The 24,622-nt window shown below is 52.6% G+C and overlaps 4 protein-coding genes across 10 annotated transcripts in view; 3 read left to right on the plus strand and 1 right to left on the minus strand.

The window, feature by feature from the left end:
• The window catches only part of LOC116994645 (erythroblast NAD(P)(+)--arginine ADP-ribosyltransferase-like), a 284,339-nt gene extending 270,803 nt beyond the window's left edge, over positions 1 to 13,536 (minus strand). The window contains exons 1-5 of one of the 6 annotated variants that reach the window (XM_033056516.2): positions 13,242 to 13,536; positions 12,180 to 13,124; positions 11,087 to 11,181; positions 9,778 to 10,558; positions 8,766 to 9,233 (exon numbers count right to left, since the gene is read on the minus strand). In XM_033056516.2, the coding sequence (XP_032912407.1) occupies positions 8,932 to 9,233; positions 9,778 to 10,525 (1,050 nt within the window). In that variant the 5' untranslated portion in view covers positions 10,526 to 10,558; positions 11,087 to 11,181; positions 12,180 to 13,124; positions 13,242 to 13,536 and the 3' untranslated portion in view covers positions 8,766 to 8,931. Of the gene's footprint in view, positions 1 to 1,861; positions 1,963 to 8,765; positions 9,234 to 9,777; positions 10,559 to 11,086; positions 13,125 to 13,241 lie in introns of those variants that run through there. The other 5 variants (XM_033056552.1, XM_033056507.2, XM_033056525.2 and 2 more) reach the window with 5 other exon arrangements.
• LOC116994768 (erythroblast NAD(P)(+)--arginine ADP-ribosyltransferase-like) overlaps positions 1 to 15,791 on the plus strand; it is a 28,142-nt gene extending 12,351 nt beyond the window's left edge. The window contains exons 2-3 of the mRNA XM_033056704.1: positions 14,264 to 15,047; positions 15,505 to 15,791. Coding sequence (XP_032912595.1) covers positions 14,297 to 15,047; positions 15,505 to 15,590 — 837 coding nt within the window. The 5' untranslated portion in view covers positions 14,264 to 14,296 and the 3' untranslated portion in view covers positions 15,591 to 15,791. The remainder of the gene's footprint in view (positions 1 to 14,263; positions 15,048 to 15,504) is intronic.
• The window catches only part of LOC116999522 (NAD(P)(+)--arginine ADP-ribosyltransferase 2-like), a 703,496-nt gene that overhangs the window by 381,596 nt on the left and 297,278 nt on the right, over positions 1 to 24,622 (plus strand). The gene's annotated exons all lie outside the window — the stretch shown is intronic.
• On the plus strand, positions 20,939 to 22,548 carry LOC116994735 (erythroblast NAD(P)(+)--arginine ADP-ribosyltransferase-like). 2 transcript variants are annotated; one of them, XM_033056655.1, is made up of 2 exons: positions 20,939 to 21,728; positions 22,333 to 22,548. In XM_033056655.1, the coding sequence occupies exons 1-2, from the start codon at positions 20,960 to 20,962 to the stop codon at positions 22,497 to 22,499; spliced, it is 936 nt and encodes a 311-aa protein (XP_032912546.1). In that variant the 5' UTR covers positions 20,939 to 20,959; the 3' UTR covers positions 22,500 to 22,548. The 2 variants fall into 2 exon arrangements, with proteins under 2 accessions (XP_032912546.1, XP_032912539.1); XM_033056648.1 differs by having other exon boundaries at positions 20,939 to 21,713.

Genomic DNA, 24,622 nt, shown 5'->3' on the forward strand with positions numbered 1-24,622 from the left:
GCCTTGATATCAGGAACAATCCTAAGGAGGGAAGTTGGGGCTCCAACAATCTGAACCCAAAGATCATGTTGACTGGGAACCAAGAAAGCAGCCAGGATTTTTCTCAGGCTGCTCGAGCTTTGCTCCCAGGCTTCTCAAGGACAGAAACCCAAAACAAAGACCAAACACCTGCTAGTGTGCGCATGGCGTTGGTCACGGAGTGTGTTTCTAAAAGGGCTTCTCCTCTGTCCAGTGAACATTCTCTAAATTATTTTACACTCCTAGCTTTTGCTGGGAAGGAGTTCTCCTTTTAAAAATGGGAACTCACCACTCCCGGGGGCAAGAAGATGCACTCTCAGCTCTGAGAGATGCTTTCACAGATTTAGACTGCACCCAAATTTTTGCAGGGGAACTCTCTGTTCTCAAAATCTCCATAGACAATGACCGTAATTAGCATATCAACACACCTAGCCCGGTGATCTCTATGACCGATGGACTGGAAGGGGAAGAGATCATCATCATCATCATCATCATCATCATCATCGGACGGGAAGAAATCATCGATGAAATACCTGCCAAAGTACCAATCACCTCCGATAGCTCCCATAAGCGAGAAGACAGCACTTCATTACACATCAATGTGGAGCAGACACAGCCTTCATCAGCATGCAGGAAGGACTTTTGTCCAGGGTAGCACCAGAAAAGGATTTAATTTAAATATGAGAATTTGCAGCAGAAACAAGGAAATTCTTGCCTCCGACCAGGAAAAACTGCATAAATTTGGACTCTCCGAAACAGCAGGGTGTGAACACAGGGGGGTCTGATGCAATAGAGGTCAGATCAGCGTGTGTGTCCACCCAGTGCCGACCCCAGGCTTGGGAATGTCGTGTTTTCGCTTGTGGCTTCCCAGGACCGTATTTTCGGTCGCAAAAATAAAAATTGCTGTTTTGTTATTTAGTTCGGCTTGATTTGGTTATTATCTATAACACTCCTAAAGATCCTGACCCACTGAGTCGTTTTTCACGGACATCACCGCCCATCTTCCTATAAACTCCTGCCCTGTGAGGGGGGTGATGGCCGGGCACAGGCTGCCCAGAGAAGCTGTGGTTGCCCCGTCCCTGGCCGTGTCCCAGACCAGGCTGGGCGGACCCTGGAGCAGCCTGACCCAGGGGAAGATGTTCCTGGAAGGCAGGGCTGGCCCCGGACGCGCTTTAAAGTTGCTCCACCCTGAATCATTCCGAGGCCCAGGGCTGGGCTCGTGCTGCCCCTGCTGGTGGCACCCAGAACTGCAGCTGATTTCCCGCTCTCACTGCTGCCCTCCAGTGGGCAATTCCCGAACCACAACTCCCAGAATTCCACAATCCCAGAATGGGTCAGGATGGAAGGAGCCAGAGTGGGCACCTGCTCCAAGCTCCCAGCTCAGGCAGCGTCATCCTGAACACAGGATTGGGTCCAGAGCAGAACAGAACTAGACACAGCGCTGGACAGAGCTGGACACAGCACTGGGCAGAGCTAGACTCCCCATGGAATTGCTTTGATATAATTAATTTAGGGAACTGTTTGGATACAATTTACTTGAAACAATTATTTAAGAGAATTTATAGGATACAATATTTTAAATATATTCATTTTATATAATTATTCTGCACAATGGCCTTGGTGGCTGCAGTGGTCACAGTGGCTGTGGTAGCCTTGTGGCTCAGGGAGTCTTGGTGACCATTGTGGTCACAGTGCCAGTGGTGGCCACAGTGACTTCCTGGAGACCATAGAGACCAATGTGGCCATAGTGGCAGTGGTGGTCTTGGTAGCCTTGATAACCTTGTTTCTCTGGCTGTCCTGGTGGTCTTGGTGATCATGGTGGCCACAGTGACTCTGGTGACCTTGGTGACTTCAGGGCTCAGAGGATCCCGGTGGCCACTGCCAGAGTTGTGGTGGCCAGGAGGAGTCCTCCAATGTGAAAGGGGGCCCTGGGGACGCTTCCACCTAGGGGATGAAGAGAAAGGTCAGGGGGACCATGGGGGAATGAGGGGGTTGGTGATGGCCGTAATGGGGTCTAGGGGATGACAGAAGATGTGGGGTCCATGAGGTGGAAAGTGACAGAGTCTGGCGGGGAGCATGGGGGGTGCCAAGGCCAGGGAGGTCAGGGGGCCTCTGGTGGGAGTGAAGGGTGACAGGGATGAGGGTGGTAGGTGGTTACAGGGGTTCAGGCGGTGACAGGGGATCAGGGGGGGCCATGTGGGGTCCCAGCCCACCCACGTCCAGCACACAGGGCCTGTCCCCACAGCACTGTCTGTGGAGAGTAGGGACAGGGTCAGAATAGGGGCATCCCTGTCCCTGTCCCCTCCCTGATGTGGCGGTCCAGGCCTCTGTGCCCTCTCATGGATGTTCCGGCCATCACGCCCACTGTGGGCGTCCCCGCACTTGGTGTCCCCAGAACAGACTGTCCTTGTCCCCACACACACCGTGTCTGTCCCTGTTCCTGTCCCCCTGCCTCAGTGAGTGTCATTGTCCCCTGTGCCTCGTCAGGGCTGTCCCCATGGCCCCAGGGGGTGTCCCCATGGTCCCAGGCTGTCCCCACCTTTCAGCCACTCGCAGTTGTATTTGCTGTAGGTCCCGATGGAGTTGAGGTGGATCTCCACCTTCTCCCCATCCTCAATGATGTTGGTGACATTGAACTTCTCGTAGGGTGGGATCAGCACTATAACATTGTTGGGAGCTCCAGTGAATGTGCTGATGTCCGCGCCGTGACACGTCTGCACCTTGAACACTGTGGGGGCTGGCACACTGCCGTCAATTAAACCCCATGACTGCGCAAAATGACCAAACCGGAAGATGTCACTGGCATTTCCATAGAACTTGTAGTTTGCCAGGTAGGTCACACCCTGACATTTCTGCTCCTTCTGAGCGTCCCACAGCATGGCCACGGCTTTGGTCAGCAGGAAATGCAGCGTTTTGAAGTGGAAATTGTCCCGGTATTCCTGTGGGGAGCGCCCGACAATGCTCACGTTCGCATTGAAATAGTCGTGCAGGTTAGGCGCCACATAGGCCATGATGGCAATGGCCTGGTCTGAGGACAAAGGGGACAGAGGTGACCCCACTTTCTGCCACTCTGCCACAGCCATTGGCCAGACCTCAGCGAAAAGAGGATTCTTCTCAAACTCAGAGTTGTTCAGGGCAGGCAGCTCCGCCTCCATGGCAGGGCCACAGCCCTGGTACTGGTCATCGAAGGAGTCCAGGGCCATGTCCAGGGGCTTTTCCTCAATGGCTGTGGTGGCCACGGTCATTGCCAGCAGTGCAAGGGTGAGAACCAGGAGGGCCATGGAGGGGACAGGCCACAGGGAGCAGTGTGGACACTGGGGGACACAGAGGGGACATGGAAGTGACACAGGGAGGGTTCCTCAGTGAGGGACTGGGGAGGGCAGTCGGGCCAGCCCTGGGGGAAGGGAGGCAATCCTGGCCAGGAGACCCCTGATAATGTCTGGGGTCCCTTATTCCAAATCCTGGAGTTACTTTTGCCTGTCCAATATCCCCCAGACCCCAGGAACCCCAATCCCACAGCACCACGGTCCCCCCAGAAGCCCAATCCTACTCCCATGATTACAATTCCCCTCAGCCCCCCCAGGACCCCAGCCCAAATCCTGGGGTCACTCCCTGAGCCCCTCAGTGTTCCCCTCAGCCTGTCCCCACACTCCAATCCCACTCCCAGTCCCCAATCTCTTTGGGGTCAACCCAAATCCGGGCATCACCCCCTACCCCCACAGCGTGTCCCAGCCCCCCATGACCCCAGTCCCACTCCCACCATCCCATGTCCCTCCTCACTTTCCCCCAGAGCACCCCATGACCCCAATCCCAGTCCCATGACACCCCGAGTATCCCCCAGACCCCAATCCCACAGTCCCCTGCCCCCCCCAAGTGTCCCCAGTGTCCCCCAGCCCCTGTTACCCAAATCAGCCGGAGTGAACTCCCTGGCACAGCTGGAGGAACCAGAGAGCCGGAATTCTTGATCAGCTCGGACTCACAGCGGATCTGTCCTGCTCCTGCAGCTCAGGGGGACTTTGACACCAGGTATTTATCCACCCTAACTGTAAATATTCATTAAAATGGGCTGCTTAGCTGACACTGTACAAGCATTTTCCCGTAAATAATTACTTGGCTCAGCCTCGTTTAAGATAAAATTTTATTTCTCTGGAGTCATAAAATGTGGCGTTCTTTTCACTGAGTGCCCCAATATCCTCATCCCCTGGCCTTGAACTTTCACTTTTGGTTGGTGCTGCCGCTTCTGTGTAATAGAACGTACCAAAAACCCTTCAGTGGAGCTCCCTTTATCTCTTTCTCCAGCAGCTCCAGCCACGTTTATGCTCTTGTGACCCCACTTGTACATAATTTTCTATTTTTCTGCTAGTTCATCTTTCAGCCCTATCCAGCACCTTCAGGGGAACTGAAACTTTCTATTCTTTCCCTTATTTCCCACCCCCCAGGACCGCAATCCCACGGTCCCACATCCCCCCAGTGCCCCCAGTCCCACTCCCCACTGCTCACTGGGTTGCTGTCACACCCCAGACACCAGATGGGGTCCCCTACCCGATGACATCACTGTAGGCACTCCGAGCCTTGGGATGATCTCTTGGGGCACTGCCTGAGTGGCTTCCCGGGCCATGTTGGTGTGGCAGGAGAAGTTCTGGTCCCCAAAAAAAGCATTCACCAACAGCAGGAGATACCTGAACGCTTCCTGGCGTGGTAGCTCAGAAAATCCATTTTCCTGCAATCCCTGGGAGCGTTTCATCTTCCAGCGATCTCTGGGGGTGATGAGACTGAGCTCGAAGGGTTAATTTATCAGCAATTAACACCAGGTGCTTTATTGCCAGGCTTTTTCCCCTCCAGATTTGGCAATCCCCGAGCTGCTGTGCCCTGGGCTGTGGCACGGCCCCTTCTTTGGGTGCTGTCGAGGAGGGACAACATTTCCTGTTTATGTTTAAACATAGATCCCTGTGTTGAGAATTCTCTGCCCGGCTGCAAGTTCCGCTGGAGATGCGCAGACCCTTGACGTGCCCTGAGAATTTCCTGAGGGACTCCACACTTCACCGGCTCTCTGCGGGGTGAGACAAGGATGGACTGCAGGAAATTCAAGGTATTTGCTGATTGTCGTGGATTTTCTTTCTGCTCTTGGTTCAGTGACTCCCGTAAGACACGTGTGACAATTCACGCATGGCACTGGAGCATGGGTGAAATTCGCGACGTTGAAATTCAGAGGTTGGAGTCCTTTAGGGGTTAGAGTGCCCTAAAGGAAGTCTGATGGCTTTAGGTATTGGCCCAGGTCTTGGAATTTATGGTGTGATTGTTCTATGTGTCAATTTGTGCCTTCTGTACAGGACTGGTGTTTCTTGTCCTTGTGTCTGTCAATAAGATTTAATTTCTTTCCCGTGCATCTGTCAAATGGTTTTAGACTTGATCCACCTCGTCTTCTGTTCCCATAGCAGTTCGGGAGAGGGTGGTTTGTGCTGGGCTGGATGGTGTGATCCTGTTGGATCCCACAAATCTGGGCATTTTGAGCTCTCTGTGCTGTCAGGCACTGACCCCTAGGAGAACACTGATTTTGACCTGAAGCCTTGGAGAAGGCTTCTAATTTTGAGTGGTGAAGTTAAAATCATGGGTGTGTAGTTAATTAAAAATAAGTGATTTCACACGGTAAAGGGTTTTAAATTTCAGGTTTTTATAGTGTATTAATAAGTATAAGAGAAGATGTAAGATTTTAAATGTTGTCTTTTTCAATGTACATCTTCCTTCTTTTCATGAGTTTCAAGCAACTGTTTGTGGTTGGTCAGTCAGTGTCCCACCAAGAGTCATGGGAATTTAGTTATTGAATTAAAAGTGAAAATAATACAGATGTTATTTCTCTATTGGATTGTTTAGCTTTAAGAGACCCTATAGCAGCTGGATCTGTCTCCATTTTCCTCACTTTTAGCAGGTAGCTGGAAGCGCTGCTTGAACTTTCTGTACTTTTTGATAAGATTTAATAAAGAACCAAGCCTGAACACGAGAAAATCCATTACCTTGGTGTGTTTGTTTATCCCGCCTCTGAGTGGAAACAGGAAGGACGAAGACAAACCACAAATTAAGTAGTGCAAAACTCTCACCACTGTTACATGATCCTTTCCTGTTAATTGCTCGTCAGTGCCACAAACGCCGGCACTGGTGCAGGTCAGAACTCAGATTCCCAATCTGTGCTTGGTGCAGTGTCTGTGGAATGAGAGTTAAGAAAGGAACACAAGTGATAATTTTCACTGCAAAGTGAGGGTGTCTGGATAGAGCCAGGAGTAGGCAGCACCGGCAGCAAGGAGATTATCAAAGAGTCCCCTGGGGTGAAGTTTGGCACATTGGAAAGATTTGGGAGAGGTCCCTGGAGGTAATTTGAAGAAAAGGGATTTAATAGAATATTGTAATCTGTGGTGGCTACTATGTAAATTAGGAAATGAGGAAAAGTGGCCTGTAAACGGGACCCTACAATATAATACTCTTTTGCCTTTAATGTTCTTTTTAAGAAGAGAAAACCAATGGAACAAAACCAAGCCTGAATGACAGAGAGGATGTGGTATTACTTTACCCCCACAAGATCCCTTAATTTTGCTTCTAGAGAAGGATGGAGGTAAAAGAAAAATGAGAAGGTGTTGTTGTGCAGGTAGTAAAGGTCAGAGATGTCTTAAGCTGAGTGACAGGGAAGAAGAAGACAGTGAGATTGATATTTAAAATTACAATTTAATCTCCTCAGGAGAGCTCTCTTCTACTTAGCCAAAGTAGTGTGCACCTAGTGTGCACTGAGCTATGATTTTACAAGGGTAATTAGCCCCTCATTTTATGGCGCTTTACCTATATGCAACATCTCTCCTGGTCCTGCAGCTCAGGGGGAGTTTTGCCACTTGGAATCTCTCCACCCTCATTTTACATATTCATTAAAATGAGTTTCTTACCTAACACAGAACCAGCACTTTTCCCGTAAATAATTAGCGTGGCTCTTCCTCTTTCAGGAAATAATTTTTATTGTCTTGGGGAGTCATAAAAATGGGGTCCCTGGGTGTCATTGTCACTGAGTGCCCCAATATCCCAGATGACCTTGCTTAAATCTTTGGCTTTTGGCAGGCACTGCCGTTTCTGTGTTACAGAAATTTTCAAAAACCCCACTGGAGCTCCCTTTGACTCTTTCTCCTCTGGTTCCAGCCACGTTTATTGCCCTGTGAAAATACTTTTCCATCTTTCTATTGTTTTTGCTTTTGTCAGTCTTTAAGCTCTTCCCAGCACCTTCAGCATATGGGGGAAAGCCCTGCTAAGAACGACCAAGTGTCCACAGAGAAGCCTTGAAACTGTATTTGAATAAAGGGACAGAGTTCCCACAGCCATGGCCCTGTGGGGTTTCTCTCTCAGGGTTCCAGAAGGAGCAGCCTCTGTTTATCCCAAACTCGCATCTGCACGTTGCCCTCTTCCTTTCCCCATTGCTCAGGCACCAAAAGGTGCAGCCTTCCCAGAACACCTTCCCCACATCCCCCTGGGACCTGGCATTTCCCCCAAAGTTCAGAAGTTCAGGCTGTCTGGGTTATGTAACAGATTTGGTGGGGTCCCACTTCTCCTATTACCCCAAAGTTCAGGAGTTCAAACTCTCTGGTGCAACCACCTGGGATCTGTGACAACTTAATGTCTTCTCATGTGGAGACATCAGGACCCATCTTGAAGACACTGACAACCGTTTCTCCTAAAGACCTCGACCCACTGAGTTGTTTTTCACGGACATCACCGCCCATCTCCCTATAAACTCCTGCCCTGTGAGGGTGGTGATGGCCTGGCACAGGCTGCCCAGAGAAGCTGTGGCTGCCCCATTCCTGGCTGTGTCCCAGGCCAGGCTGGGCAGGCCCTGGAGCAGCCTGGCCCAGGGGAAGATGTCCCTGGCCTGGCAGGGCTGGCCCCGGACGCGCTTTAAGGTCGCTCCATCCCAAACCATTCCCGGGCCCTGGGACCAGGCTCGTGCTGCCGCCTGCTGGTGGAACCCGGAACTGCAGCTGATTTCCTGTTCTCACTGCTGCCCTCCAGTGGGCAATTTCTGAACCGCAACTACCAGAATCCCAAAATCCCAGAGTGGGTCAGGATGGAAGGAGCCAGAGTGGGCACCTGATCCAACCTCCCAGTTCAGGCAGCATCATCCTGAACACAGGATTGGGTCAGAGCAGCCCAGAACTGGACACGGCACGGGGCAGAGCTGGACACATCACTGGACAGAACTGGACACAGAACTGGACAGAACTGGACACAGCACTGGACAGAACTGGACATGGCACTCCCGACGTGCCTCACTGGGCAGGGCACAGGGGCACGGTCACTCTGATTTCCAGCCCTGCTCCTCCCAATGCCCCCTTGTGTATCACCTGACCCTGGGAATGTCCAGTCCCCTCTCAGACAGAGATTCCTGTCCCGTTTTTCTGTTGGGAATGAAATGGGTGTGAGGTTCCTCCCTTGGGAAGGGGGTGCTCCCCAAGAATCCTCCACCAGGCCGAGAGGAAGAGACGCTGCCATGGATGTGAGTGTGGGGAGTGACATCGAGCCCTGCTTGGGAATTGTCTCTTTTTGTTGCTTTGGCAGAATTATTTAATGGATCTGTTTTGATAGAGTAATTTAATGGAATTGGTTTAGATACAATTTATTTGATACAATTATTTAACGGAATTGTTTTGATAGAAGAATTTAATAGAATTTATTTAATAGAATTTATTTGATACAATTTTTTAACAAAATTGTTTTGATAGAAGAATTTAACAGAATTTATTTGATACAAGTTTTTTGATGCAAGTATTGTATTCTTATATATGTTTTGCACAATGGTCTTGGTGGCAGTGCTGGTCACAGTGGCTGTGGTAGCCTTGTGGCTCAGGGACTCTTGGTGATCATTGTGATCACAGTGGCCTTGCTGCTTTAAGTGACCATGGTGGCCAGAGGAGTTGTGTTGGTTGTAGTGTTCACAGTGCCAGTGCTGGCTGCAGTGACTACATGGAGGCCATAGTGGCCAAGGTAGCCATAGTGGCAGTGGTGGCCTCGGTAGTCTTGGTGGTCTCGTTTCTCTGGGGGTCCTGGTGGAATTGGTGATTGTGGTGGCCAATGTGACCCTGGTAACCTTGGTGGCTTCGTGGCTGAGAGGATCCTGGTGGCCACTGTCAGGGCTGTGGTGGCCAGGAGGAGTACTCCAAGGAGGCAGGGGCCACTGGGGACAGTCTCACCTGGGGGACAAAGAGGAGGTCAGGGGGACCATGGGGGAGTGAGGGGCCAGGGATGGCCATCAGAGGGGCTAGAGATGGCAGAAGAGATGGGGACAATGAAGTGAGAGGTGGCAGGGGTCAGAGTGACAGGAGGTGACAGTGGGTCAGGAGATGCCATGGGGGGGTCACAGAATACCCATGTCCAGCACACAGGGCCTGTCCCCACAGCACTGTCTGTGGAGAGGAGGGACAGGGTCGGAACTGGGGTATCTCCATCCCTGTCCCCTCCCAGATATGGGGATCCCTTTCCCTGTGCCCTGTCATGGATGTCCCTGTCCCCACGCCCACTGTGCACATTCCTGTCCCCAGACCTGATGTCCCCAGCACAGGGTGTCCTTGTCCCCACACACCATGCATGCTGCTGTTCTTGTCCCCCATCCCCAGTCAGTGTCATTGCCCCTCTGCCTCATCATGGGTGTCCCCATGGCCCCAGACTGTCCCCATGGCCCCAGTGGGTGTCCCCATGGCCCCAGTGGGTGTCCCCATGGTCCCAGGTTGTCCCCACCTGTCAGCCACTCGCAGTTGTATTTGCTGTAGGTCCCAATGGAGTCGAGGTGGATCTCCACCTTCTCCCCATCCTCGATGACTTTGGTGACCTTGAACTTCTCGTAGGGTGGGATCAGCACCTCATCCGCCTCGGGCAATTCGCCAAAAGTCTTGATGTCCACACCATGACACGTCTGCACCTGGAACATCGTGGTGTTCCCTAATTCTTCAGCGACAGATTTGGAAAGCGACGATGACAGAAATTCTCCAAATCGGACGATGTCCCCAGGCTTTGCCTCGTATCGTATGTAGTCCATCCCCCAGAACACCAAGTGACATTTCTGCCCCTGAGCAGCCCTCAGCGTGGCCAGGGCGTCAGTCAGCAGGAAATGCAGAGTTTTGAAGAGGAAATTGTCCCGGTATGCCTGGCGGGAGCGTCCGGCCACTCGCACTTCTTCATTGAACTGATCACCCTGGTAAAGCATGGTGCAGGCCATGACGGCGATGGCCTGGTCTGGGGACAAGAGAGGGGACACAGGGGACCCCCGACTCCACCACATGTCCCTGGTAATAGTCCACAGCTTGGCAAAATGGGGATTGTTCTGGAACTCGGAGTGGTTCAGGGTAGGCAGCTCCGCCTCCATGGATGGTCCACAGCCCTGGTACTGGTCATCGAAGGAGTCCAGGGCCATGTCCAGGGGCACTGTTATGGCCATGGTGGCCACGGTCATTGCCAGCAGTGCCTGGGTGAGAGCCAGGAGGGCCATGGAGGGGAGAGGCCACAGGGACCAGTGTGGGCACTGGGGGACACAGAGGGGACACAGAGGGGACACGGTGAGGGACTGGGGAGGGCAGTGGGGTCAGCCCTGGGGGAAGGGAGGCACTCCTGGCCAGGAGACCCCTGCACATGTCTGGGGTCCCTTATCCCAAATCCGAGGGTTACTTTTACCTCCCCAGAGTCCCCTCAGGCACCCCAATCCCACAGTGCCATGGCCCCCCAGAAGCCCAATCCTACTCCCATGATTACAATTCCCCTCAACCCCCCCAGGACCCAGGCCCAAATCCTGGGGTCACTCCCTGAGCCCCTCAGTGTTCCCCTCAGCCTATTCCCACACCCCAATCCCACTCCCAGTGTGTCCCAGCCCCCCACGACACCAATCCTACTCCCACCATCCCGTGTCCCCCCTCACTTTCCCCCAGAGCACCCCATGACCCCAATCCCAGTCCTGTGACTCCACCAATGCCCGCAGACCCCAATCCCACAGTCCCCTCCTGTCCCATCCCCTGTCCCCCCCAAGTGTCCCCAGTGTCCCCCCAGCCCCTGATACCCAAATCAGCTGGAGTGAACTCCGTGGCACACCAGGAGGTTCCAGAGAGTCGGAATTCTTGATCAGCTCAGACTCACAGTGGATCTCTCCTTCTCCTGCAGCTCACGGGGAATTTGCCACAGGGTATTTATCAACCCTTATTTAAACATTCATTATATTGGTTGTTTAACTGACACAGAATAAGCATTTTCCCGTAAGTAATTACTTGGCTCAGCCTCGTTTAAGATAAGATTTTACTGCTCTCGAGTCATAAAATGCAGCATGGTTTTCCCTGAGTGTTCCAATATCCTGAATCACCTCGCCTTGAACTTCCGCTTTTGCTCGGTGTTGCTGCTTATGTTTTACAGAACGTACCAAAAACCCTTCAGTGGAGCTCCTTTTATCTGCTTCTCCATGGGCTCAGCCACGCTTATCATGCTGTGTTCTCACTTTTACATCCTTTTATGTTTTCTGCTAGTTCATCTTTCAGCCCTATCCAGCACCTTCAGGGGAACTGGAATTTTCTGTTCTCTCTCTTATTTCTCAACCCCCAGGACCCCAATCCCACGGTCCCAAATCCCCCCAGTGCCCCCAGTCCCACTCCCCACTGCTCACTGGGTTGCTGTCACACCCCAGACACCAAACGGGGTCCCCTGTCAAATGACATCCGTGTAGGCACCCCGAGCCTGAGGATATCTCTTGGGGCACTGCCTGGGTGGCTTCCCTGGCCATGTTGGTGTGGCAGGAGAAGTTCTGGAGCCCAAAAAAAGGGCTCCACCAACACCAGGAGATACCTGAACCCTTCCTGCTGTGGTAGCACAGAAAATCCATTTTCCTGCAATCCCTGGGAATGTTTCCTCTTCCAGAGATCGCTGGGGGTGATGGGACTGAGCTCGAAAGGTTAATTTAAAACAGACCTGGCACTGTTCTGGAACAGACCTGACAGTTCTCTCCTGGGGACACTGAGTGTCTGAGGCTGCACACCAGTCCCCATCCCATGGACTCCCCAGATCCCGGCTGGTGCTTCTCTCCTTCACCAACTGCAGCACTCACCCACCCTCTTTATTTAATAAGCAGCCAATTTTTAATCTTCCCAGCTCTATCCATGCCTCACCTCTGGGGGTGAAATATCTTTATCAGGTGTGAGGTTACACCTCCGGTGCTCTTAGGCAGCAAGTTCATCGGGTAATCTTAAATGAGCAAGCAGTTAATAGTTGCTATGAAGCACAGTTTGGACGGTAGTAATGTCAGCATTAAAGCAAATAAAAGCAGAGAGAATGGCCGCAGCAGGGGCAGAAGCGGAGTTAGAATCAGGCAACCCTGCGGCTGTTTTTCCAGCATTTGCGCGAGAGTTCTTTAGGGGGAAGATACGGTAAGCCCGTCCTTACCATCAGCACTGCCCAAAACAGAGTTGCAGGCTCTGCAGGTAGTCTGGAGCGATGAAGGCGTGGTCTTGCAGTCCGTGTCAAGCCCAGAAAAAATGGAACTAGATACTTCCTTGTCCGCGCCAGCTTCGGGACTGCCCACCGAGTGTCCTGTGGTGTCCCTTTAGGAGTTAATAACAACCCTCGGGGACAGATTTTTTCCTCCTCTGCCGCCTTCGCCGGCTGGCTAGAGCTCAGGCGCAGCATTCAGATGCTGATCGTGGTTATTCTTACGCTGAGCGCTCGAATTGTGCCGAGAAGGGAGAGCGCGGGGAGCAGGAAAGAGAGCTGGATGAATTAAGAGCTTTGATTGATGAGCCGGTCAGAGAAAGAGAAAGAACACGGCCGAAGGGAGGGGGAACACTGGCTCCGCCACGAGAGCTGCGCACCACGGTAGCGAATTCTCGGATCGCAGCGTCAGTGAGGAGTGAGGGTCCGGTTCTGGAGAGAGAGCACTCCCGAGAGACGGCCCGTGAGTTCCGATCCATACCGAGGGATGCGGGGAATGTCTGACGCTTTGGCTCGCTCCAGCAGTTTGGAGAGCGCACGGCGGCGGGGAGAAGATCGGAGCCCGGAGCGGAGGGGAGATTCTCCCACTGTAAACTACCGAGCAGCTCCGCACCTGAGAGCAGCACCTGGGGGTGAGAAATAAGAGAGAATAGAAAGTTTCAGTTCCTCTGAAGGTGCTGGATAGGACTGCAAGATGAAACAACAGCAGAAAAATACAAAAGAGTGTAAAAGTGTGCACAGACCATGATAAACGTGGCTGGAGCCAGCGGAGAGGCAGATAAAGAGAAGTCAGGAGCTTCTGAGAATTCTGTAAGAGAAGCGGAAGCGAAAGTTCCGTTCAAGTGATAACGACATTGCGGAAGTCAGGAGCAATGGCTGCCTTAAAACAGGTTTAGCGCGCGGGAATCAATCTTTAAAGAGGATGAGCCAGGACACATGTTGGTCCGCTACTAGGCAAGAAGCTCATTTTACTGAATATTTATAATTAGGGTGGATAAATACGCAGTGGAAAAGTCCCCCTGAGCTGCAGGAGCAGGAGAGATCCGCTGTGAGTCCGAGTTGAACAAGAATTCCGGCTCTCTGGTACCTCCAGCTGTGCCAGGGAGTTCACTCCTGCTGATTTCGGTATCAGGGGCTGGGGGGACACTGGGGACACTGGGGGGGGGGGCAGGGGAGTGTGGGTTTGGGGTATGGGGGGCACTAGGGGTGTCATGGGAGTGGGATTGGGGTCATGGGGTGCTCTGGGGCAAAGTGAAGGGGGACACGGGATGGTGGGAGTGGGATTGGGGTCATGGGGGCTGGGACACACTGTGGGGGTAGGGGGTGATGCCCGGATTTGGGTTGAGGTTCTGTGGTGACACCAAAGAAATTGGGGACTGGGAGTGGGATTGGGGTGTGGGGACAGGCTGAGGGGAACACTGAGGGGCTCAGGGAGTGACCCCAGGATTTGGTCTAGGGTCCTGGTGGGGCTGAGGGGAATCACGGGAGTAGGATTGGGCTTCTGGGGGGGGGCTGTGGTGCTGTGGGATTGGGGTTCCTGGGGGCTGGGGCACCTTGGAGAGGCAAAAGTAATCCCAGGATTTTGGATGAGGGACCCTGGACATGTGCATAGGTGTCCTAGCCAGGATTGCCTCCCTTCCCCCTGAGCTGACCACACGGGTGTTTATGCCCCAGTCCCTCACTGAGGAAACCTCCCCGTGTGACCTCGGTGTCCCCTTTGTGTCCCCCAGTTTCCTCACCTCCCTGTCCCCTCTCTGTCCCCCAGTGTCCACACTGCTCCCTGTGGCCTCTCCCCTCCATGGCCCTCCTGGCTCTCACCCTGGCACTGCTGGCAATGACCGTGGCCACCAGGATCATTAAGGAAAAGCCCCTGGACATGGCCCTGGACTCCTTCGATGACCAGTACCAGGGCTGTGGCCCTGCCATGAAGGAGGCATTGCCAGCCTTGCACCGCTCCGAGTTCCAGAAGAATCCTCGCTTCGCCAAGTACTGGTCTGCGGCCGTGGCAGAGTGGCAGAAATTGGGGTCCCCTGTGTCTCCTCTGTCATCCTCAGACCAGGCCATCGCCATCAGGGCCTACACCTCGATTCTCCTGCACGTGTACTTCAACGACAAAGTGAGAGTGGCCGGGCACTCCCCCCAGGAATACCGGGACAATTTCCACTTCAAAACTCTGCATTTCCTGCTGACCGATGCCCTGGCCACGCTGAGGGCTGCTCAGGGGCAGCAATGTCACTTGGCGTTCCTGGGTGAGCACTTCATACGGTACAAGGCAAAGCCTGGGGACATCGTCCGCTTCGGTGAATTCGCGTTGGCATCGCGCTGCAATAGCAGCTTCCACACGTTGAGGACCCCCACGGTATTCAAGGTGCAGACGTGTCACAGCGCGGACATCAATGCATTCACTGGAAATTTCTACATGGATGAGGTGGTGATCCCACCCTTTGAGAAGTTCAAGGTCACCAAAGTCATTGAAGATGTGGAGAAGGTGGAGATCCACCTCAACTCCTTCGGGACCTACAGCAAATACAACTGCGAGTGGCTGACAGGTGGGGACAGCCTGGGGCCTTGGGGACAGCCACTGGGGCCATGGGGACACCCCTGATGAGGCACAGGGGACAATGATACTGGTTGGGGATGGGGGACAGGGACAGGGCCACCCACGGTGTGTTTGGGGCAAGGACACCCTGTACTGGGCACACCAAGTCTGGGGACACAAATGAGCACAGTGGGCATGGGGACAGGAACATCCATGACAGGGCAGAGAGAAAGGGACACCCAAATCTGGTCGGGGACAAGGACACCCGCATTCCGACCCTGTCCCTCCTCTCCACAGACACTGCTGTGGGGACAGGCCCTGTGTGCTGGATGTTGGTGGGTGGGACACCCCATGGCACCCCCTGATCCACTGTCTCACCCTGTCACACTGTACCCCATGGCCCCCATCTCTTGTGTCGCCCCCAGCCCCTGTTATGGCCACCCCTGACCCCCCTCTTTGTCCCCCAGGTGGGAGCATCCCCAGGACCCCCTTTCACATTGGAGGACTCCTCCTGGCCACCACAACCCTGGTAGCAGCCACCGGGATCCTCTGAGCCATGAAGACACCAAGGTCACCAGGGTCACTGTGGCCACCATGATCACCAAGACCACCAGGACTGCCAGAGTAACGAGGTCATCAATGCCACTGCAGCCACTACAGCCACTCTGGCCACCATGGTCACTGTAAGGACCAAGGCCACTGTGACCACCATGGTCACCGAGACTCCCTGAGCCACAAGACTGCCACGGCCACTCCAGCCACTGTGGTCACCAAGGTCATTGTGCAGAAAAATTATATAAAATAAATATATTTGAAATATTGTATCATATTAATTCTCTTAAAAAATTGTTTAAAAAAAATTCTGTCAAAAGAGTTCCCTAAATTATTTGCATCAAAGCAATTCCATGGGGTGTCTGGGTCTGTTCAGTGCTGTGTCCAGTTCTGTCCAGTGCCGTGTCCAGTTCTGGGCTTCTCTGGACCCAATCCTGAGCTGGGAGGGTGGACCAGGTACCCACTCTGGGCCCTTCCATCCTGACCCATTCTGGGATTTTGGGATTCTGGGAGTTGTGGATTGGGAATTGCCCACTGGAGGGCAGCAGTTAGAGCAGGAAATCAGCTGCAGTTCAAGGTGCCACCAGCAGGTGGCAGCACGAGCCCGGCCCCGGGGGCTCGGGAATGGTTCGGGATGGAGCGACCTTAAATCGCGTGCGAGGCCAACCCTGCCAGGCCAGGGACATCTTCCCCTGGGCCAGGCTGCTCCAGGGCCCGCCCAGCCTGGCCTGGGACACGGCCAGGGACGGGGAAACCACAGCTTCTCTGGGCAGCCTGTGCCAGGCCATCACCACCCTCACAGGGCAGGAGATTATAGGAAGATGGGTGGTGATGTCCATGAAAAGTGACTCAGTGGGTCGGGGTTTTTAGGAGTGTTCAAAATGGGTCTTGATGTCTGCACATGAGAAGATGCGAAGTTTGTCACAGCACCCAGGTGGTTTCACCCGAGAGTTTGCGTGGGATACTGGTGAAAACCAGGGAAAGGTGCAACTTGAGTTTTCTCAAGCTACTCAAAGGAAAGAGACGAGAAAGAGTTAATAACAGAGATGAGCACCTGCTGTTGACAGAGTAGGATGCGTGAGAGATATGATGTTTGGGTGAAAGCATGTTTGCAAGGGCTGTCACCTTCCTTGGACCAATCAGTTTGACTTTATCCTGGTTCCGTGATCTAGTCTATAAAAGTGTGATTACTTCTATAACAAATTCCATTTTTTTGCCTATGAAGGAAGCCGTGTGTTGCTAAATATTTTTACCACTCCTAGCACTACAGCAATAACTTTGCATTTCTAAACTTTAAGGTAATAGGAAAATTGGGTCCCCAGAAAGTCTATTGCACAACCCTGACAACCTGAACTCCTGTCAGGAGGTGTCAGGGGATCAGTGGAACCCTGTCCACTCTGGCAACGCCCACATGAAAATCACCCCTCATGTGGGGAAGAAGGTTTGGGAGCACGGGGGGAGGAAGGAGGGCAAGGGATTTTTAACTGAGGACCCAAACTAGAAACTTTCCCCAATTTTTTATCTAACTTTACAATAATGTGAAAAAGAGGAATAAATATAGCAACTGATAAGTCTCCCTCAGCGTGAATATGGTACAACTTCTTCCATACCCTGTGCCAATAAGAATTCAAAAAACCAGAATCAACTGTAGTGTTAGGAAAGTATTTAAAAATCCAATGAACAAAATTTTTAAGATTCCCCCTAGAAAACTTAAATTCCCCCCGATGTTCAAGGCACCAAAACTTGGTAATGGATGCCTCTGTTAGGAGGGCCAAGCTTAGGGTGACTGAACTCGTTACCCATCTGGGGACTTCATTCCTGTGCCCAGAAAGAAAAGGGAAAATTAAACAAAAAGACCTAATTTAAGTCAGAGCACAATTGCCAATATTGATTCCAACTTACGATTTCTCTTTGGGCAGGGGAGGCCCATTGAGTCAACTCAAGACTTCTGGGCAGGTGCTCAACCTGTTGACCTGTCCTCTGGATTCTTCTCCCAGGTAATGAGCAGAGGGTCCTGGTTACACCTTGGAGTGCCCTTGGTAAAATGTGAGGGGTTTTGGGGGAAGCAGCAACCCAAAAGTGACTTGTGTCCTGCAGCTGATGCATCAGGAGTCGCTTCTCCAGGGACCCCCGAGCAGAGGTCCCTGTTCGGGCGCCACTCGCTGCAGAGGGCGGTGCCCAAGGTGCTGTGACTGCCCTGGAGAAGCGTTTTTATAAAGACGTGTTCTGGGGGGCACAGGCACACTCGCCTCACTGCTGGGATTATCAGTTCCTTGGTGAGAAGCGCTTTTGGGGGATGCAGAACCGAGACGGGGTCTTTGTGTGGGGTTCTGCAGAGATGCTTTATTGGGTCTTGCCACAAAAGAGTGCCAGGGACTGGACTGATTTGAAAGCAAAACCAGTGAGGGACTCCAAGTCAGAAATAAAATTTAATAGGAAAAAAAAAGAAAAAAAAATAAAATATATTCAATAGTAGAAAAGAAAAACTCTGGCAGGATCAGAATCCAACTTGACACTCCTTCTGTTAGGGTGGTGGTTGCAGTCCAGGTGAAGTGTTCTTGTTGAAGTTGTGATCCTGTAGAATGGTCTGGTAGCTCATGGAAAGCTGCGGAAAAGGCTGCTCTGATGTTCCAAATCTCAGTTTTTATCTGGGTAGGAAATGCTTGGCTCCTGCCCCTGGGTGGAGCATCTTCCCATGGCATGATGGAATTTTATCAGTTGTACAGTGGGACTCACTGGCCCATGATCAGGAGAGATCTCCTGGAGGGAGAAGGGGTCTGGAAAAGATAAAGAACATTGTCCCCCAGATTTTAACAGCTGGCCCATCAGGAGATATCTCCCACAGAGATAAGCATCACTGTCCCACCTGGTTTATAAAACATGGCCCATTAACAACTCGAGGATGACCTCCCACCTGTTGGTATCTATTCCCCCCACCCTGTCTTTCTCTCTGTCCCTCTCCCCTTTTACTTCATTTCCCTTTTCCTCTCTCTCTCCCCTATCATAAACTAAGCTGTTGGCACTGAATAAAGTGCATTGTTGCTTGCTGTAGAAGAAAACTTGAGTCCCTCGCTGTTTGTCTTTTGCACCCTGGGATCAAACGAACCATCGCGACTCCCGTGCGTGTTGAGCAGATTGTGACACCTGTTAATTGCTCGTTAGTGCTGCAAACGCCAGCACTGGTGCAGGTCAGAACTCAGATTCCCAATGTGTGCTCGGTGCAGTGTCTGCAGAATGAGAGTTGAGAAAGGAACACAAGTGATAATTCTGGCTGCAAAGTGAGGGTGTCTGGTACTCAAAGATGACCCCAATGTCGGCATCTCCCAAGGGATCTCCAGACTTGAACAAAGCCCTTGGAGCTTTTTGTGTATCAAAGACAGCACCCAAAATGTGGGACGCTTGTTAGAACAACTCAATCACAAAACAACTGTGAGATGCAGCAGTGACTGTTCTCCTCACCCAGGGACCATGAAATTCAATCTGAGACAGAAGTTTGTGGTAGATACTTTGCTCACCGCAACCACAGGATGTGAAACCAAGGGTGGAGCTCACAGTGCCACAAATAGCTCTGAAAGGGGCAGCAGGAGAAAGAGCAAACAGAGGAACTCACTTGAGATCTGCTTTGGGCATTGCTCATGCACATGCAGATACATGGAAAGAAAGAAATCCATTCCCAGCACAGGGATCTATGATTAAATATGAACAGGAAATATTGTCCCTCCTCAACAGCACCCAAAGAAGGGGCCGTGCCACAGCCCACGGCACAGCAGCTCAGGGATTGCCAAATCTGGGGGGAAATAGCCTGGCAATAAAGCACCCTGGTGTTAATTCTTGATAAAGGAATTTCACTCCCAGAGGTGAGGCCTGGATAGAGCTGGGCAGATGGAAAATTGGCTGTTTATGGAAAAGGTCCCAATAAGAGGGTGGGTGGGTGATAACTCCCAATAACCAGGCCAGGCCCACCCCGACTGAGGCTGCAGTTGGTGAGGGAGAGAAGCACCAGCCAAGCTCTGGGGAGTCCATGGGATGGGGACAGGTTATCCCCAGGTTTGGGGTGCCTGCAGGGATGTCATCGGGTAGGGGACCCCATCTGGTGTCTGGGGTGTGACAGCAACCCAGTGAGCAGTGGAGAGAGGGACTGGGGGCACTGGGGGGATGTGGGACCGTGGGATTGGGGTCCTGGGGGGTGAGAAATAAGAGAGAGAACAGAAAGTTTCAGTTCCCCTGAAGGTGCTGGATGGGACTGAAAGATGAAACAATAGCAGAAAAAGATAAAAGGATGTAAAAGTGGGGACAGCACAGGGCAAAGTTGACTGGAGCTGATGGCAAAACACATTAATTGAAATAATATTTTTGTCATGTTCTGTAACACAGAAGATGCCGCACCTACCAAAAGCAGAAGTTCAAGGCGAGGTGATGCAGGATATTTGGGCACTCAGTGAAAATCACACCCTGCAGTCTCTTTTACGGCTCCCTCGGGGAGTAAAATTGTCACCTAAAAGAGGCAGAGCCATGCAAATTATTGACGAGAAAAGCCTGGGTCTGTGTTTGCTAAGAAGCTCATTTATTGAACATTTATAATTAGGGTGGCAGAGCCCCCCAGATCTGCAGGAGCAGGAGAGATCCGCTGTGAGTCTGAGCTGATTAAGAATTCCAGCTCTCCGGTCCCTCCAGCTGTGCCAGGGAGTTCACTCCGGCCCATTTCGGTATCAGGGGCTGGGAGGACACCGGGGACACTGGGGGGGACAGGGGACTGTGGGATTGGGGTCTGCGGGGGGAACTGGGGGTGTCATGGGAGTGGGATTGGGGTCATGGGGTGCTCTGGGGGGAAGTGAGGGTGGACACTGGATGGTGGGAGTGGGATTGGGGTCATGGGAGGGCTGGGACACACTGTGGGGGTAGGGGATGATGCCTGGATTTGGGTTGAGGTTCTGTGGTGATACCAAAGAAATTGGGGAGTGGGAGTGGGATTGGGGTGTGGGGACAGGCTGAGGGGAACACTGAGGGGCTCAGGGAGTGACCCCAGCATTTGGGCTGGGGTCCTGGGGAGGCTGAGGGGAATTGTAATCATGGGAGTAGGATTGGGCTCTTGGGGGGGCTGTGGAAATGTGGGATTGGGATTGGGGTCCCTGGGGGCTGGGGGACGTTGGGGCAGCAAAAGTGACCCCAGGATTTGGGATGAGGGACCCCAGAAATCTGCAGGAGTCTCCTGGCCAGGAGTGCCTCCCTTCCCTGGGCTGACCCCACTGCCGTCCCCAGTCCCGCACTGAGGAACCTTCCCAGTGTCACCTCTGTGTCCTCTCAGTGTCACCTCTGTGTCCCCTCTGTGTTCCCCAGTGCCCACACTGTTCCCTGTGGCCTCTCCCCTCCATGGCCCTCCTGGCTCTCACCCTGGCACTGCTGGCAATGACCGTGGCCACCATGACCATTGAGGAAAAGCCCCTGGACATGGCCCTGGACTCCTTCGATGACCGATACCAGGGCTGTGTCCCTGCCGTGAAGGCGGTGCTCTCAGCCCTGAACCGCTCTGAGTTCCGGAAGAATCCTCTGTTCGCCCAGGTTTGGCCAAAGGCCGTGGCCGAGTGGCAGGAGAAGGGGTCCCCTGTGTCCCCTCTGTCGTCTCCAGACGAGGCCATCGCCATCATGGCCTACACCATGGATGAGTCCATCATGCGCCGACGTCTCTATAAGCAGTTCAACAAGGAAGTGCGAGAGGCCGGGCGCTCCCCCCAGGAATACCGGGACAATTTCCACTTCAAAACTCTGCATTTCCTGCTGACCGACGCCCTGGCCACGCTGTGGGATGCTCAGGGGCAGAAATGTCGCTGGGTGTACCGGGGGGTGCACGACATCAAGTTCAAGGCAAATGTTGGTGACATCGTCCGGTTCGGTCAATTCACATCATCGTCAATTTGCAAAGATGCCACCCAACCATTTGGGAGCACCACAGTGTTCAAGGTGGAGACGTGTTATGGAGCGGACATCCAGGAATTCTCCTATTTTCCCAATGAGGAGGAGGTGCTGATCCCACCCTACGAGAAGTTCAAGGTCACCAAAGTCATCCCAAAACCGGAGAATGTGGAGATCCACCTCGACTCCATCGGGACCTACAGCAAATACAACTGTGAGTGGCTGAAAGGTGGGGACAGCCTGGGGCCATGGGGACACTCTTGATGAGGCACAGGGGACAATGACACTGACTGGGATGGGGGACATGGACAGGGGCACCCATGGTGTTTGTGGGGACAAGGACAGCCTGTGCGGGGGACAGCAAGTCTGGGGACAGGAATGAGCTCAGTGGGCATGGGGGCAGGAACATCCATGACAGGGCACAGGAACAGGGACCCCCACATCTGGGAGGGATTGGTGACGGGGATAGCTGTGCCAGGGGAGGACAGGGACAGGGACAGTGACAGGGCCACCCCCACTGCGACCCTGTCCCTCCTCTCTACAGGCAGTGGCAGGGGACAGGCCCTGTGTGCTGGATGCGGATGGGCCGGGAACCCCCATTGCACCCTTATCCCCCCCTGAACACCTGCCACCCCCTGTCACCCTGACCCCTGTCCCCTCCCTCCCACCATGACCCTCCTGACCATCCTGGCCTCTGCACCCCCTCATGCCTTCCCCTGTACACTGTCACCTCACGACCCCACATCTCTACTGTCACCCCTAGACCCTGTTATGGCTATCCCAGTCCCCCTCACTCACCCATGGTCCCCCTGACCCCCTTCTTTGTCTCCCAGGTGGGAGCATCCCCAGGACCCCCGCCAGCTCAGAGGACGATCACCAAGGCCACCAGGACAGCCAGAGAAACAAGGCCACCAAGGCTACCAAGGCCACCACTGCCACTATGGCTGCCTTGGCCATCATGGCCTCCATGTGGTCACTGTGGCCACCACTGGCACTGTGACCACTGCAACCACCACAGCCACTCTGGCCACCGTGGTCACTGTAAGCACCAAGACCACTGTGACCACCATGGTCACCAAGAATCCCGGAGCCACAAGGCTACCACAGCCACTGTGACCACTGTGGCCATTGTGTAAAAGATTTCTCTTCAATAATTGTATCAAAATATTTGTATCAAAACAATTCTATTAAATAATTCTTTCAAAACAATTCTATTAAATAATTGTATCAAGTCGATTGTATTGAACAATGCTAATAAATTTTTCTCTCAACACAATTTCATTAAATAATTGTATCAAAACAAAGCAAGTGGTGCCCGAACAGGGACCTCTGCTCAGGGCTCCCTGGAGAAGCGACTCCTGATGCATCAGCTGCAGGACACAAGTCATTTTTGGGTTGCTACTTCCCCAAAAATCCCTCACATTTTAATGAGGGCAATCCAAGGTGTGACCGGGACCCTCCACTCAACACCTGGGAGAAGAATCCCAAGGACTGGTGGAGGGGTTGAGCACCCACCCAGCAGTCTTGAGTTGACTCAAGGGGCCTCCCCTGCCCAAAGAGAAATCATAAGTTGAAATCAATATTGGGGATTGTGCTCTGATTTAATTATATATTTGTGTCTTTTCCTTTCATTTTCCCTTTTACCCCTGGGCATGGGAATGTAGCTCCAGGATGGATAACGAGCTCAGTCACCCTATGCTTGGCCCTCCTGAAAGAGGCATCCATTACCAAGTTTTGGTGCCCTTGAACATCGGGGGAATTTAAGTTTTCTAAGGGGAATCTTAAAAACTTTGTTCATTGGATTTTTAAATACATTCCTAACACTACAGGGGATTCTGGTTTTTCGAATTCTTTTTTGGACAGCTTAGGGAAGAAGTTGTATCATGTTCAGGCCGAGGGAGACTTATCAGTTGCTTTATTTATTCCTCTCTTTCACATTATTGCTAAGTTAATTGAAAAATTGTGGAAAGTTTTGGTTTCGCGTCCTCAGTTAAAAACCCCTTTCCCTGCTTCCTCCCCCTGTGCTCCCAAACCTTCTTCCCCACATGAGGGGTGATTCTCAGGTGGGCGTTGCCAGAGTGCACAGGGTTGCCACTGATTCCCTGATGGTTCCTGACAGAAGTTTAGGCTGTCAGGGTTATGAAAGAGACTTTGTGGGAACCCAATTCTCCTATTACCTGAAATTTTGGGAGTTCAAACTCTCGGGTGAAACCACCTGGGTGCTGTGAAAAACTTCACGTTTTCTCATGTGGAGAAATCGAGGCCCACTTTGAGTCCTCCTAAAGACCCCGACCCCCTGAGTCATTTTTCACGGACATCACCACCCATCTTCCTATAAACTCCTGTCCTGTGAGGGTGGTGATGGCCTGGCACAGGCTGCCCAGAGAAGCTGTGGCTGCGCCGTCCCTGGCCGTGTCCCAGGCCAGGTTGGGCAGGCCCTGGAGCAGCCTGGCCCAGGAGAAGATGTCCCTGGCCTGGCAGGGCTGGCCCCGGACGCGCTTTAAGGTCGCACCATCCCAAACCATTCCTGAGTCCCGGGGCCGGGCTGGTGCTGCCGCCTGCTGGTGGCACCCGGAACTGCAGCTGATTTCCTGCTCTTACTGCTGCCTTCCAGTGGGCAAGTTCTGAACCACAACTCCCAGAATCCCAAAATCCCAGAATGAGTCAGGATGGAAGGACCCAGAGTGGGCACCTGGTCCAACCTCCCAGCTCAGGCAGCGTCATCCTGAACAAAGGATTGGGTCCAGAGCAGCCCAGAACTGGACAGGGCACTGGGCAGAGCTAGACTTCCCATGGAATTGCTTTGATACAATTAATTTAGGGAACATTTTGGATACAATTGATTTGAAACAATTATTTAAGAGAATTAATATGATACAATATTTCAAATATATTTATTTTATATAATTGTTCTGCACAATGGCCTTGGTGGCCACAGTGGCTGGAGTGGCTGTGGTAGTCTTGTGGCTCAGGAAGTCTCGGTGACCCTGGTGGTCACAGTGGCCTTGGTCCTTACAGTGACCATGGTGGCCAGAGTGGCTGTGTTGGCTGCAGTGGCATTGATGACCTCGTTACTCTGGCAGTCCTGGTGGTCTTGGTGATCATGGTGGCCACAGTGACTCT

This window comes from Catharus ustulatus, chromosome 1 (genome assembly GCF_009819885.2).
Source record: "Catharus ustulatus isolate bCatUst1 chromosome 1, bCatUst1.pri.v2, whole genome shotgun sequence".
Lineage (NCBI taxonomy): Eukaryota > Metazoa > Chordata > Aves > Passeriformes > Turdidae > Catharus > Catharus ustulatus.

Excerpts from the sequence above, each read along its gene's own strand:
- LOC116994735 (XM_033056655.1), top strand. The coding sequence starts at position 20,960 with ATGGCCCTCCTGGCTCTCACCCTGGCACTGCTGGCAATGACCGTGGCC. Across the intron at positions 21,729-22,332 it reads CAACTGTGAGTGGCTGAAAG|GTGGGAGCATCCCCAGGACC; the intron begins GTGGGGACAGCC and ends TTTGTCTCCCAG.